This window comes from Ranitomeya imitator, chromosome 3 (assembly GCF_032444005.1).
Source record: "Ranitomeya imitator isolate aRanImi1 chromosome 3, aRanImi1.pri, whole genome shotgun sequence".
NCBI lineage: Eukaryota > Metazoa > Chordata > Amphibia > Anura > Dendrobatidae > Ranitomeya > Ranitomeya imitator.
This window is the reverse complement of record NC_091284.1, coordinates 390,527,058-390,543,158: the sequence shown is the minus strand read 5'-3', so window position 1 is coordinate 390,543,158 and position 16,101 is coordinate 390,527,058. Positions and strand designations below refer to the sequence as shown.

At 39.8% G+C, this 16,101-nt stretch overlaps 1 protein-coding gene across 8 annotated transcripts in view; it reads left to right on the top strand.

Moving 5' to 3' along the window:
- The window catches only part of ADGRB2 (adhesion G protein-coupled receptor B2), a 682,045-nt gene that overhangs the window by 624,291 nt on the left and 41,653 nt on the right, over positions 1-16,101 (top strand). For all 8 annotated transcript variants that reach the window (XM_069757009.1, XM_069757010.1, XM_069757008.1 and 5 more), the window contains one exon: positions 12,453-12,555. In XM_069757009.1, coding sequence (XP_069613110.1) covers positions 12,453-12,555 — 103 coding nt within the window. The remainder of the gene's footprint in view (positions 1-12,452; positions 12,556-16,101) is intronic.

Here is a 16,101-nt window from a genome sequence, read left to right as displayed (position 1 = left end):
ACAATATTGTTCTGCTCCAGGAAGACATCCAGGCCTCTCTTGAACCCCTCGACTGAGTTCGCCATCACCACCTCCTCAGGCAAGCAATTCCAGATTCTCACTGCCCTAACAGTAAAGAATCCTCTTCTATGTTGGTGGAAAAACCTTCTCTCCTCCAGACGCAAAGAATGCCCCCTTGTGCCCGTCATCTTCCTTGGTATAAACAGATCCTCAGCGAGATATTTGTATTGTCCCCTTATATACTTATACATGGTTATTAGATCGCCCCTCAGTCGTCTTTTTTCTAGACTAAATAATCCTAATTTCGCTAATCTATCTGGGTATTGTAGTTCTCCCATCCCCTTTATTAATTTTGTTGCCCTCCTTTGTACTCTCTCTAGTTCCATTATATCCTTCCTGAGCACCGGTGCCCAAAACTGGACACAGTACTCCATGTGCGGTCTAACTAGGGATTTGTACAGAGGCAGTATAATGCTCTCATCATGTGTATCCAGACCTCTTTTAATGCACCCCATGATCCTGTTTGCCTTGGCAGCTGCTGCCTGGCACTGGCTGCTCCAGGTAAGTTTATCATTAACTAGGATCCCCAAGTCCTTCTCCCTGTCAGATTTACCCAGTGGTTTCCCGTTCAGTGTGTAATGGTGATATTGATTCCCTCTTCCCATGTGTATAACCTTACATTTATCATTGTTAAACCTCATCTGCCACCTTTCAGCCCAAGTTTCCAACTTATCCAGATCCATCTGTAGCAGAATACTATCTTCTCTTGTATTAACTGCTTTACATAGTTTTGTATCATCTGCAAATATCGATATTTTACTGTGTAAACCTTCTACCAGATCATTAATGAATATGTTGAAGAGAACAGGTCCCAATACTGACCCCTGCGGTACCCCACTGGTCACAGCGACCCAGTTAGAGACTATACCATTTATAACCACCCTCTGCTTTCTATCACTAAGCCAGTTACTAACCCATTTACACACATTTTCGCCCAGACCAAGCATTCTCATTTTGTGTACCAACCTCTTGTGCGGCACGGTATCAAACGCTTTGGAAAAATCGAGATATACCACGTCCAATGACTCACCGTGGTCCAGTCTATAGCTTACCTCTTCATAAAAACTGATTAGATTGGTTTGACAGGAGCGATTTCTCATAAACCCATGCTGATATGGAGTTAAACAGTTATTCTCATTGAGATAATCCAGAATAACATCCCTCAGAAACCCTTCAAATATTTTACCAACAATAGAGGTTAGACTTACTGGCCTATAATTTCCAGGTTCACTTTTAGAGCCCTTTTTGAATATTGGCACCACATTTGCTATGCGCCAGTCCTGCGGAACAGACCCTGTCGCTATAGAGTCACTAAAAATAAGAAATAATGGTTTATCTATTACATTACTTAGTTCTCTTAGTACTCGTGGGTGTATGCCATCCGGACCCGGAGATTTATCTATTTTAATCTTATTTAGCCGGTTTCGCACCTCTTCTTGGGTTAGATTGGTGACTCTTAATATAGGGTTTTCATTGTTTCTTGGGATTTCACCTAGCATTTCATTTTCCACCGTGAATACCGTGGAGAAGAAGGTGTTTAATATGTTAGCTTTTTCCTCGTCATCTACAACCATTCTTTCCTCACTATTTTTTAAGGGGCCTACATTTTCAGTTTTTATTCTTTTACTATTGATATAGTTGAAGAACAGTTTGGGATTAGTTTTACTCTCCTTAGCAATGTGCTTCTCTGTTTCCTTTTTGGCAGCTTTAATTAGTTTTTTAGATAAAGTATTTTTCTCCCTATAGTTTTTTAGAGCTTCAATGGTGCCATCCTGCTTTAGTAGTGCAAATGCTTTCTTTTTACTGTTAATTGCCTGTCTTACTTCTTTGTTTAGCCACATTGGGTTTTTCCTATTTCTAGTCCTTTTATTCCCACAAGGTATAAACCGCTTACACTGCCTATTTAGGATGTTCTTAAACATTTCCCATTTATTATCTGTATTCTCATTTCTGAGGATATTGTCCCAGTCTACCAGATTAAGGGCATCTCTAAGCTGTTCAAACTTTGCCTTCCTAAAGTTCAATGTTTTTGTGACTCCCTGACAAGTCCCCCTAGTGAAAGACAGGTGAAACTGCACAATATTGTGGTCGCTATTTCCTAAATGCCCAACCACCTGCAAATTTGTTATTCTGTCAGGTCTATTAGATAGTATTAGGTCTAAAAGTGCTGCTCCTCTGGTTGGATTCTGCACCAATTGTGAAAGATAATTTTTCTTGGTTATTAGCAGAAACCTGTTGCCTTTATGGGTTTCACAGGTTTCTGTTTCCCAGTTAATATCCGGGTAGTTAAAGTCCCCCATAACCAGGACCTCATTATGGGTTGCAGCTTCATCTATCTGCTTTAGAAGTAGACTTTCCATGCTTTCTGTTATATTTGGGGGTTTGTAACAGACCCCAATGAGAATTTTGTTACCATTTTTCCCTCCATGAATTTCAACCCATATGGACTCGACATCCTCATTCCCTTCGCTAATATCCTCACCTTAAAGTGGACTTTAGACAAGACTTTACATAGAGACAAACCCCTCCTCCTCTCCGATTTTTACGATCCTTTCTAAACAGACTGTAACCCTGTAAGTTAACTGCCCAGTCATAGCTTTCATCTAACCATGTCTCGGTTATTCCCACTATGTCAAAGTTACCTGTAGATATTTCTGCTTCTAGTTCTTCCATCTTGTTTGTCAGGCTTCTGGCGTTTGCGAGCATGCAGTTTAGAGGATTTTGTTTTGTTCCAATCTCCTCACTGTGGATTGTTTTAGAAATGTTCTTACCTCCCTTCTGAGTATGTTTTCCTGGGTCGTCTTTGTTCGAGTCTAATGTTTTTCTTCCCGTCCCCTCTTCTTCTAGTTTAACGCCCTCCTGATGAGTGTAGCGAGTCTTCTGGCGAATGTGTGTTTCCCAGGTTTGTTGAGGTGTAGTCCGTCTCTGGCGAGGAGTCCATCATACCAGTAATTCACACCGTGGTCCAGGAATCCAAATCCTTGTTGTCTGCACCATCGTCTTAGCCAGTTGTTTGCATCAAGGATCCTGTTCCATCTCCTGGTGCCATGCCCATCTACTGGAAGGATAGAAGAAAAAACTACCTGTGCATCCAGTTCCTTTACTTTCTTCCCCAACTCTTCAAAGTCCTTGCAGATTGTCGGTAGGTCCTTCCTTGCCGTGTCATTGGTGCCAACATGTATCAGAAGAAATGGGTGGACGTCCTTGGAGCTGAAGAGCTTTGGTATCCTATCGGTCACATCCTTGATCATCGCACCTGGAAGGCAGCATACTTCTCTTGCAGTTATGTCCGGTCTGCAGATGGCTGCTTCTGTGCCTCTCAGTAGTGAGTCTCCCACCACCACCACTCTTCGTTGCTTCTTGGCTGTACTTTTTGCTGTCACTTGTTGCTGTGTGCCCTTTTCTTTTTTGCTTGCTGGTATTGCTTCATTCTTAGGTGTGCCATCTTCATCCTCTACAAAGATTTGATATCGGTTCTTCAGTTGTGTTGTTGGTGATTTCTCCATGGTCTTCTTGCTTCTTTTGGTCACATGCTTCCACTCATCTGCTTTTGGAGGTTCTCTGACACTTTTTTCACCTTCTGTGACCAGTAGAGATGCTTCTGTTCTGTCTAGAAAGTCTTCATTCTCTTTGATGAGTTTCAAAGTTGCTATTCTTTCTTCCAGACCCCGCACCTTTTCTTCTAAAAGGGCCACTAGTCTACACTTCTGACAGGTGAAATTGGATTCTTCTTCTGGTCGATCTGTGAACATGTAGCACATGCTGCAGCTCACCATGTAGGTTGTCACATCTGCCATGTTGCTCCTAGATCCTGCTGACTTGCTGTGTGTTTTCCTTCTTGTGTAATCTACTCAGCCAAGCTCTCTTGCAATAATGTCCTACAGGCAAAAATTCGCGCGCCGTAAGGCGCGCGGTTTGGTGATGCTTTCGAAGCAGCTGGTCCCGGCTGTACCCAACGATCTTCTAGCTTAGGGAGACTTCGCTTCTCCCAGAAGGCACCTGGAATATGCAAATTAGCCTCCTGAAGCTTGAATCCCTGGTTTGGTGATGCTTTCGAAGCAGCTGGTCCCGGCTGTACCCAACGATCTTCTAGCTTAGGGAGACTTCGCTTCTCCCAGAAGGCACCTGGAATATGCAAATTAGCCTCCTGAAGCTTGAATCCCTGGTTTGGTGATGCTTTCGAAGCAGCTGGTCCCGGCTGTACCCAACGATCTTCTAGCTTAGGGAGACTTCGCTTCTCCCAGAAGGCACCTGGAATATGCAAATTAGCCTCCTGAAGCTTGAATCCCTGGTTTGGTGATGCTTTCGAAGCAGCTGGTCCCGGCTGTACCCAACGATCTTCTAGCTTAGGGAGACTTCGCTTCTCCCAGAAGGCACCTGGAATATGCAAATTAGCCTCCTGAAGCTTGAATCCCCCCAATGCGACCCATAGTCTCCAGAATTGGGTCGTGCAATGAAAAACTATGCCAATGGGCAGACTCACTACTACAGCCCCTTGTTAAACGAACCCCAGGATACATTAGAGATTCCAAGGAAGTTTTGCGTAGTCTTGGTGATAGGACGTGGCAGGCCAATTATTCTTGGCTATGCTGTGACGTTTGTTATGAAAGGTAATTCAGTACCACAATGGACATAGAGGTCAGCGCACATACAGTGACCTGGCAATAACCCAAAAAACAAGAAAGAGCTCTGAGACGTGGGAACTCTGTTGACCGCAATCCCTAATCCTCTCCAACCACACTAAAGGCAGCCGTGGATTGCGCCTAACGCTCCCTATGCAACTCAGCACGGCCTGAGAAACTAGCTAGCCTGAAGATAGAAAATAAGCCTACCTTGCCTCAGAGAAATACCCCAAAGGAAAAGGCAGCCCCCACATATAATGACTGTGAGTTAAGATGAAAAGACAAACGTAGAGATGAAATAGATTTAGCAAAGTGAGGCCCAACTTTCTGAACAGAGCGAGGATAGGAAAGGTAACTTTGCGGTCAACACAAAACCCTACAAAAACCACGCAAAGGGGGCAAAAAGACCCTCCGTACCGAACTAACGGCACGGAGGTAAACCCTCTGCGTCCCAGAGCTTCCAGCAAGCAGAAAAAACAAATTGACAAGCTGGACAGAAAAAAAACAGCAAACAAATAGCAAAGAGGAACTTAGCTATGCAGAGCAGCAGGCCACAGGAACGATCCAGGAGGAAACAGGTCCAATACTAGAACATTGACTGGAGGCCAGGATCAAAGCACTAGGTGGAGTTAAATAGAGCAGCACCTAACGACTTCACCACATCACCTGAGGAAGGAAACTCAGAAGCCGCAGTACCACTTTCCTCCACCAACGGAAGCTCACAGAGAGAACCAGCCGAAGTACCACTTGTGACCACAGGAGGGAGCTCTGCCACAGAATTCACAACAGACGTTATAACCTTGTATACTTGCATTCCGCATGATTTGGCAATACGAGCGATACATTTTCATCTCACAAAATTTAACAACTATTCCGCAGATCTGATTGAGTATCCTGCTGATAAATAATTTTTTTTCATTTGATGGAGAATTTTATTTGCTAAAGGTGGGAGTGGCCATGGGTGCCAAATTTTCACCCTCTCTTGCAAATTTGGTGATAGCTTTTTGGGAGATGGAATTTGTTTTTTATGTGACCAATCCATATTTGGAACATGTGGTGTGGTATGGCAGATACATAGACGACACCCTCATTATTTGGGGGGGGTGATGTGTCTGCCATACCACACTTCATTAATTATCTCAATCATAATGAGTATAATATCAAATTTACTTACAAATATAATTTGACAAATATTTCTTTCCCGGACTTGGAACTCACGGGACATGTTGATAAGAGTATTATAACTAGGACATATCATAACCAATTGAGAGGTAACACCATCCTACATGCCAATAGTAGCCACTGCAAACATACTATTAAATCTATCCCAGTGGGGGAGTTCACCAGGATTAAATGAAACTGCAGTTTGGAGGGGGACCTGATAGGGGAATTTGGATGAGTGTCAAAAAAATTAAAACATCGCAAATATCCTCAATGGACAATTAATCAGGCAAAAAGGATTGTGGATAAAAAAGATCGAAAAGAACTTGTAATGTCCCAAAAAAATATTAACTCAGAAATGGAGAAAAAACCATACATATGTTTTCAATACAGTCCACAATTCACTAAAATCATAGTTACATAGTTACATAGTTATTAAGGTTGAAGGAAGACTATAAGTCCATCTAGTTCAACCCATAGCCTAACCTAACATGCCCTAACAGGTTGATCCAGAGGAAGGCAAAAAAAACCCATGTGGCAAAGAGTAAGCTCCACATTGGGGAAAAAAATTCCTTCCCAACTCCACATACGGCAATCAGACTAGTTCCCTGGATCAACGCCCTATCAAGGAATCTAGTGTATATACCCTGTAACATTATACTTGGTCGAACTAGTGACTCGTATAGAGGTAAAATTATGTTCTCCTCATGAGCATCTTTGCCTCTTTTAATGCATCCCATTATTTTATTTGCCTTTGTAGCAGCTGCCTGACACTGGCCACTGAATATGAGTTTGTCATCCACCCATACACCCAGGTCTTTTTCATTGATGGTTTTGCCCAGAGTTTTAGAATTAAGCACATAATTATACATCTTATTACTTCTACCCAAGTGCATGACCTTACATTTATCTCCATTAAAGCTCATTTTCTATTTATCAGCCCAAGCTTCTAGTTTACATAAATCATCCTGTAATATAAAATTGTCCTCCTCTGTATTGATTACCCTGCAGTGTTTAGTGTCATCTGCAAATATTGAAATTCTACTCTGAATGCCCCCTACAAGGTCATTAATAAATATGTTAAAAAGAAGAGGGCCCAATACTGACCCCTGTGGTACCCCACTCCTAACCACTACCCAGTCCGAGTGTGCTCCATTAATAAACACCATTTGTTTCCTATCCCTGAGCCAGCTCTCAACCCACTTGCACATATTTTCCCCTATCCCCATTATTCTCATTTTATGTATCAACCTTTTGTGTGTCACCGTATCAAAAGCTTTTGAAAAGTCCATATACACTACATCCACTGGGTTCCATTGGTCAAATCCGGAACTTACCTCTTCATAGAAACGGATCAAATTAGTCTGACATGAATGGTCCCTAGTAAACCCGTGCTGATACTGGGTCAGGAGGTTATTCCTCTTCAGATACTCCAGTATAGCATCCCTTAGAATGCCCTCCAGGATTTTACCCACAGTAGAGGTTAAGCTTACTGGCCTATAATTTCCGAGTTCAGTTTTTGTCCCCTTTTTGAATATTGGCACCACATTTGCTATACGCCAGTCCTGTGGTACAGACCCTGTTATTATGGAGTCTTTAAAGATTAAAAATAATGGTCTATCAATGACTGTACTTAATTCCTGCAGTACTCGAGGGTGTATCCCATCCGGGCCCGGAGATTTGTCAATTTTAGTAATTTTTAGACGCCGCCGCACTTCCTGCTGGGTTAAGCAGGTGACATTTAATTGGGAATTTTTTTTATCACTAGCCATTTTGTCTGCCATGGAATTTTCTTGTGTAAATACTGATGAAAAAAAGTCATTTAGCATATTGGCTTTTTCCTCATCCTCATCCACCATTTCACCCAGACTTTTTAAGGGGGCCAACACTATCATTTTTTAGTTTCTTACTATTTATGTAGTTAAAGAATATTTTAGGATTATTTTTACTCTCTCTGGCAATGAGTCTCTCTGTCTCAATCTTTGCTGCCTTGATTTGCTTTTTACAGAATTTATTTAATTTTCTGTATTTATTTAATGCCTCCTCACTACCTACTTCCTTTAATTCTCTAAATGCTTTCTTTTTGTCACTTATAGCGCCCCTTACAGCTCTCTTTAGCCATATTGGTTTCCTCCTATTTCTAGTATGTTTATTCCCATACGGTATATACTGTGCACAGGTCCTATCCCAGATGCTAATAAATGTCTCCCATTTTCTTTGTGTATTTTTATGTCTCAGGATATCGTCCCAGTTCATTGCACCAAGATCCTCTCTCATCCGTTGGAAATTTGCCCTCCTGAAGTTTAGTGTCCTTGTAACCCCTCTATTACACATCTTTTTAAAGGATACATGAAAACTTATTATTTTGTGATCGCTATTTCCCAAGTGACCCCCAACCCTTATATTTGATATGCGGTCTGGCCTGTTGGTTAATATTAGGTCTAGCAGTGCCCCCCTTTTTGTTGGGTCCTGAACCAGTTGTGAAAGGTAAAATCAAAGGCATTATTGACAAATATCTGCCTATCCTATATGAGGATCAACAATTATATGACATACTAAACTCAGGCATAAATGTGGTGTCGAGAAGAGCACCAACAATTGGAAACAAAATAGCTCCCAGTATGTTCTATTCAGATAAGAAAAAATCAACAAAAACCTGGTTAAATTATACAGGGTTTTTTAAATGTGGAACAAATAACTGTAGTACTTACAAACACGCAGTTGTTGCTAAAACTTTTCATAATGCGGATAGAACAGTTACATTTGATATGAAACAGTATATCAACTGTAATTCCACCAATATAGTGTATAAAATTGACTGTACAGAATGTGACTTGTCTTATGTGGGATGCACGTCCAGGAAACTAAAAACACTAATTAGTTAACATTTATACGATATAGGTAACACTCACAATGTGGATAGAAATGTATCAGCAGCGTCCAGACACTTTATTACGCACCATGCCCGCAACACAACATACTTCGTGGGCGGCACGGTGGCGCAGTGGGTAGCACAGCAGCCTTGCAGCGCTGGGGTCCTGGGTTCTAATCCCACCCAGGACAACATCTGCAAAGAGTTTGTATGTTCTCTCCGTGTTTGCGTGGGTTTCCTCCGGGCACTCCGGTTTCCTCCCACATTCCAAAGACATACTGATAGGGAATCTAGATTGTGAGCCCCATCGGGGACATTGATGATAATGTGTGCAAAACTGTAAAGCGCTGCGGAATATGTTAGCGCTATATAAAAATAAAGATTATTATTATTATTATTATTACTTCCAGGTCCAGGGAATAGAACGTGCAAACGTGACATCTCGCGATGGAGACGTCAGACGATGTCTCCTCACGCGAGAAGCATATTGGATTTTTCATTTAAATACCCGTTACCCGATGGGACTAAACAAACGAAATGAAGTAATGCTGCATTATTGTTGATTATGAGATGAATTTTTTATGTAGTGTTTATATGGTCATTATTGGTTTTATGTTAGGACCTTTCAATATGTCATATGATTGATAGCTGTGATCTGGTTGGATGGTTTTCCAACATAAAGAAGTGAACAACCAGATCATGGTATGGCTTTGACAAAGATTATCTAGATCGAAACGCGTTGCCTGATAGCCTCTGTTATCTACAGGCATATACCTTAAGAAGCTTGTACACCTTGTACAATTGGTTTTTATAATTATATGAATAAACGGTTTATTTTAAGGAGCTGGAACTCAACCCCCCTTCTTTTCTCTAAAGATGCTTTATCACATAAAAATTATACTGTGTGGAATCTGAGGAAACATGTATTACCATATTTTAAATTTCATTCCATTCCTAGCTTTTTTTTACAAGTGTGTGTTTAACTTTGAAACATTTTTTTGCTGATTGTATGTGAAGATAATTATTAAGGAAAGATGAGAAACTGTAAATATCTACATATCTATAGACCTGTTATAGGCCTACAGGCTGTATTGTAGCCCTGAGCTGCCTCTACAAATCTGTAAGCTTCAGATCTAAAATTTACGGCCATATTTTACAAGATTGATATTTTCACAGAACTTGCCTTTGCGTGCGGTTTTAGTTTTTAGAAGCCTTATTTTAAACCAGACATTTTACATAATCTAATGTAAAAAAATAGACTGGTGATTTTAAAAAGTTAATTACTTGAAACTTTAGAGAGATACACAAAGGGTTATTATTATTTTGTTTTCATAGATCCCTTTACATATTTGCCAATGTAACACCACATATGCAACGTTAATGGCACACTAACCTAATTTTATTATATCCATTTTTGTTGAATTTGCAATTTTCTAAAGAACGCTGCATGCTGATGTTTCTTGCTTATAGCTCACTTTCTAATACTGCATTTTTGGTTTTAGAGTACTTGTTTAATGGAGATAATTATCATGCATCTGTTTTTTTTTTTTTACTACCCACCAGTACAGACTTAATAATCTTTATTTTTTTATATAGCGCTAACATATTCCGCAGCGCTTTGCAGTTTGCACACATTATCATCGCTGTCCCTGATGGGGCTCACAATCTAAATTCCCTATCAGTATGTCTTTGGAATGTGGGAGGAAACCGGAGTGCCCGGAGGAAACCCACGCAAACACGGAGAGAACATACAAACTCTTTGCAGATGTTGTCCTGGGTGGGATTAGAACCCAGGACTCCAGCGCTGCAAGGCTGCTGTGCTAACCACTGCGCCACCATGTTGCCCAGACTTACAAAACAAAGCCATTTAATTTTCCATCTTCTGATCAATGAAGAAATCATTTCTACAATATGATCAATGTTCAATGCTCTATTCTCACTGTTGAAAAATAACAACTGCTTGTCAATTACGGAATCCTTTTGCTTATACATTTCTTGACTGATATGATAAATTCCCATCATTTAAAAACAATTTTGGAAATAATTGTAGCTGTTTGTCAGCCTAACCATACACCATGCAATACTGTGCTAGAGTCACAGACCAACTTGTCATTTATTTAATTTCTAGTAAAAACAGCTATTAAGGACAAGTTATTCATTTTTCAGTGTCAAAAAAATGCAGAAAACATATTTATCATACAATGAGACAAAAGCCTGGCTGCAACACTAGATATAATAGGGAAAACACATTTGGAAAAGTACTGTAAAACCAGGGATAGCACCAAAACTGTATCTCTGAGACAGACAGTATTTAAATGAGTTTTCTACTTTAGAGACCCCTTTGCACATACCCAGTAATTGTGAGGAACTCTTCGTTGTAGACCACTTTTACTAGGCTTGCAAGAGCAAGTCTCCCTCCAGAAAACCCTTTTCATTTGTCCATTACAAGTGATTATCTCATCAGGTTTTTGTGTCTTGACTTGGTGAAATACTTTGGGTTGAAGGCATCATGAATGTTGATGAGTACAAACAATTTTTAATCAAAAATGGAAATGTTAATTGAGAAAAATAATGCTATAGCTAGAAAATTATCTTAAACAAAATGAAGTAAAGATCAATATATTCTTTTCAACCAAAAAAGCTACTGACCTTGGCAGAACGATGAAATGATCATCCATGGGGTCATACCTCAGTGTCTGTTAATGTGTTTGTTTAACTTGGAACAACTTATGATTTAGCTACTGAAATGGTAATGCCTTTTAGATTTTTGGGCATTTGATGACTGGAACCACCACTAGTCACCAGAATGGGGCAGCAGTGTGCATGCTCGACCTCCATTCCATTCATTTCCTATGGGCCTGCAGGAGAAAGCTGAATACAACACTTCGATAGTCCTATAGAGTCTAAATAGAGCAACAGTCAAGAATTCTCACTGCCATCATCTAATCTAATGGAGAAAAAAATAAAAAGTGTATTGTCCTGCTTTGTCCTTTTGATAAGTGATAACTTGTTCCAACTAGATAACCCATTTACCCAAAATTTCTCCATTAGGTTCTGTTGACTCTTGCATTAGATTCTCCTCACAGAGCCTTCATCGTAGATTGCCCATAGCCACCAGAAATAATAGCTTAACCATGTTTTCTATATTTTTTAATAAAATGACTGACACTGTGACGGAAAATCATTGAAATTCATTATAGCCCATCAGGTATGGTTGGTGTCCATCAAATTATGAATCTACCGTTCCCATCAATTACGATAGCGCAAAACAACAAAACTGACCAAGAGAGTCTAAAATAAATGAAAAGAAAGAAAAGAAGGAAATTTAATAATGTGCCTACAAGATAATTCTGATAATGGTATTAATACCAATTGTTAAACTGGTTAGATTATTCAAGTGCTAATTAAAAAAATCACATTCATTCTATGGATGCTTAGGTTTAATTTTTTTCTGTTGTACTTGTACTAATGAAACAAAAGATAATTTTCGCTCACCCCATTATGTGTCTTACTATATGTGTAGATTTTAGTTTTACTGAAAAGTTATGTACCGTAAGTCATATGGTCATTTCTTTTAAAATATAACTCATTGCACCTGCCCTCAGACATTTTATTATGTTATGTTTGCCAGGGGAATTTTATATGGCTAAACTTATACTTGTATTTCTCTTTTCAAATGTTCTGGCGGATTGTGTAGTTCTGAGTCTTAATACATTTTTTTATGATTTCCATTCTAGATTCATTCGTTCTGAGCGCTCAATCATCCTACTCAATTTTTGTTTGTCCATACTTGCGTCTAACGTTCTGATTCTGGTGGGACAATCACAAGCCCTCAGTAAGGTAAGAAAAAATAATTGAGTCTGGCTGCTTTATAAATTGAATCATTTTTTTGTCACTGATGGCTTAAAACATGCTCTGAACTGTAGTAACCATTAACAATGGCAACTGTCATATTTGTGATATAGTATGGGAAAAAGTTTTAACTTTCTTTGTTTTGGGAAAAAAATTAACCTTATTATTTCTGATTAATAATTCATTATCCCCAATTATATGCAAGATTGGCTCCAAACACAAATGCGGTTGTTGGTGCAATTTGTTTTTACCAAAGCCAAGTTAAAGTAATAGTTTTATAGTTCTTCCGGTTGAAGGTAGGCATCGAGTCTACATGAAGTTTATCAAGTTCAACCTATAGCCTAACATGTTGATCAAAACCCCCATGATGCAGGTGTAAATTCCCACATTAGGGGAAAAATCCGATCTACCTTTCATCACAGATGTCAGCATACGGGCTGTCCTTGAACTTTTTTATCAATCAACTGTCATCATGAAGGACTTATACTTATGCTGTCTAGCTTTTTTTTTAAAAAAAAAAACCTGCATCAAAACTGTACGGTCATTGTCTCAAAACGTTTTTTGCTGTGATTTTCCAAAAGCACCAAAATGTTGTTGTATGTTTTTGAAAATCATGGAACAGTAAAAGGTTTTAGAGTGTTTTCAGCCTTTTCCCAAGTGTCTTAAATTTATTCTGGTTTCCCAGGAAAGTATTTGTAAGGCCTGTTTCACACGCCCTGATATTTCGGGTAGTGGAAAAACTAGTATCAGAGATATCAGTGTCCATGTGTGTAATACTTGTGGCATAAGTGTGCCGCATCAATACCACACGTACCAGGACCTGGGAAGCAGCAGTACTGTTTGCGCTGTTCCTTGGCACCGGGTGCAGAAGACAGGTCTCATCCTCCCCTGCTCGCGCTGCGATCAGTGCTAGCATGGGAGAATGTTGAGAGTTGTTTTCAACTGATAACATCAAGAGCAGATGGTGGCTGATGGGAGAATTCATCAGCCACCATCTGACCTATAAATAAATAATTTGCTTTAAAAATGGCGTGGGTTCCCTTTAATTTTGATAAACAGCCAGGCAAAACTGAATACCAGCCCCCAGCTGTCTGCTTTAGCAAGGCTTGTTGTCAAAAATGGGGTGAACCCCACACCGTTTTTATAAATTATTTATTTAAATAATTAAAAGAAAAGACAGCATGGGGACCCCTCTATTTTTGAGAACCAGACTTGCTGAAGCTGACAGCTGAGGGTTTCAGGCCACAGATGTCAATTTTGCCTGGCTGGTTATCAGAAATACAGATGAACCCACGCAGGTTATTAGCGGCAGCAGGTGTAGGTTGATGGGGATAGTAGTCCCATCTGCCGCCTGCTTTCGCTGTTATCAGTTAAATACAATTCTGAACATTCTCCCTTGTTAGCGCTGATCGCAGCGCAAGCAGGAGAGAATGATGAGAGCTGTCTCCAGCACTCAGCACTGAGGAACAGCGCTAACATTTCTGCTGTTTCCCAGGTGCCGATAAGTGTCACACTGATGATACATGGATGTGTCATCCCTCAGTGTACACATGTGCGGGACCTTTTGCGGCCCATGCGCTGTTAAAAAAACTAACATGTCAGCGTATTTTCCAAATGGACACACGGTCCGTGAAAACACTGACATGTGCACAGACCCATTCACTTGAATGCGTCTACGTGTGTAAGTGTCTCCGGTACGTGTGAAAACTGTCACCACACATATTGCACACACTGACATCTGAAAAAGCCCTAAGGCCTCATTCACACATCAGTATTATTGCATTGGTGTTTGTATGTCAAAGCCAGGAGTGAAACTTACAGAGAAAAACTATAAATGAAAGATTGACACCTATTCTATGTTTTGGAGACACCCCTGGATTTGCCATACAAAGACTGATAAAATACTGATCAAAAATACTGATGTGTGAATCAGGCCCAAGAGTGTTAACATACATATATCAGTTGTACGCAGCCAAGTAGCACAGCATTAGAAACGCATGTGGTATAATTATTACAGTTTTATCAATATGCTTAGAATTCATGAAAAGTACTTATTAAGGCAGCATTCCCAAGATGAGTATTTCGTGAGTTTTTAATGTTGCAGATTTCCTGTCTCCAGTTATTATGTAAACTAGGTTACTTGCCTTTTCTTCTTTACGGTTTTGAGTGTGGTTTTTTTCATGCGTTTTTATCATGCTTTTGATTCTGGAGTTTTTGTCTCCTCTTGATATGTCATGTTTTAAATTGAAGCGCTTTGTTTTTGATACTTCCTGATATTTGGCTTTTACAAAACTTTAATCATACAGATTAATTGCAGCAGAAATACACAAAAAAATGCACATGCTTTTTAACCTGTGGACTTTCTGCATTTAATGCAATTCAATGGGGAAAACAAGCAAGAAAAATTGAAATATTGAGAATTTGAAACACGCACAACAGGTCTTTTTACGCTGCGAAAAACCCACAGTGGGCATTAGATTTCTATAAATCTCATCCACTTTGCTGGAACTGTAAAACGCTGCTTTTTGACACAGCGAAAATACACAGCATCAAAGATTAATCGAAAACTCAATGTGGGAATTTAGACTAAATGTGCAAAACCATGGCAAATCGGGAGAAAACCAAGTGTGGTTTGAACAGTACCGTTCTTAGCCATAGGGTAGCAACCACGGCACAAATTGTTCATGTGAATACACCCTTATTGTGTTGGCACAGCTTAGAAAAAGACAAAATAGATAGAAAATATGATAACCCCAAAAGCATAGTCTAAGTTATGTAGCAAACATTTAGAAAAGGAGCTAGAGTACTCTCTTTGAGGGACTGGATAGCAAAAATATAAGATTTCTACCCTACAGTGAACTTAAGGGATGAGCTTCACTTTTATGTGAAATGAAGTAGGTTTTTGCTATGTGTTCTGAGGGCAGCATGAGATAAGGGCTGAGACACTGATTTCAGTGGTGTCAGTTATTAGACCGTGTGATGTTGTCTAAATACAATGAGCGTTTTATCAGCAGGAGATTATCACTGCCCAGACTACAGCTCAAGTGCCTCATAGTCCAACCACGCCTCCTACTGTGATAAGCAGCTCACTGTCAACAGACAATATACACAGAAAGCTGTGGGGGTTGGGTTTGCTTTCTGAGCTTTGCTATATGCTACATGTGAAGACTCTGATGCACCCAGTAAGTGACACATCGCTGGAATCAGGGTCTCTTTCTGTACATTATCCTGCTCTCATATGAGCTACCAAAAAACTAGTGACATATTCCCTTTAAGGGAAAGTGCCTTTGAAGCCACTCACACCTCTGGGTAAAAGACTATCACCGTGAATAACTTCAAAAACTGACTGTATGATTGACAATTATCTGCAAAGCTGTAAATGCTAAAAGTAGAGGACTGTTTGATGAATGTCAGCTATGATGAGCAGAAAATGCATATGACTTTAAAAAAAAATACCTGATGACACCGTCATCTCATTGACTATGATTATGGCTAAATGCATTGAAAGCTAATACAAATATCTTAGTCACCCAC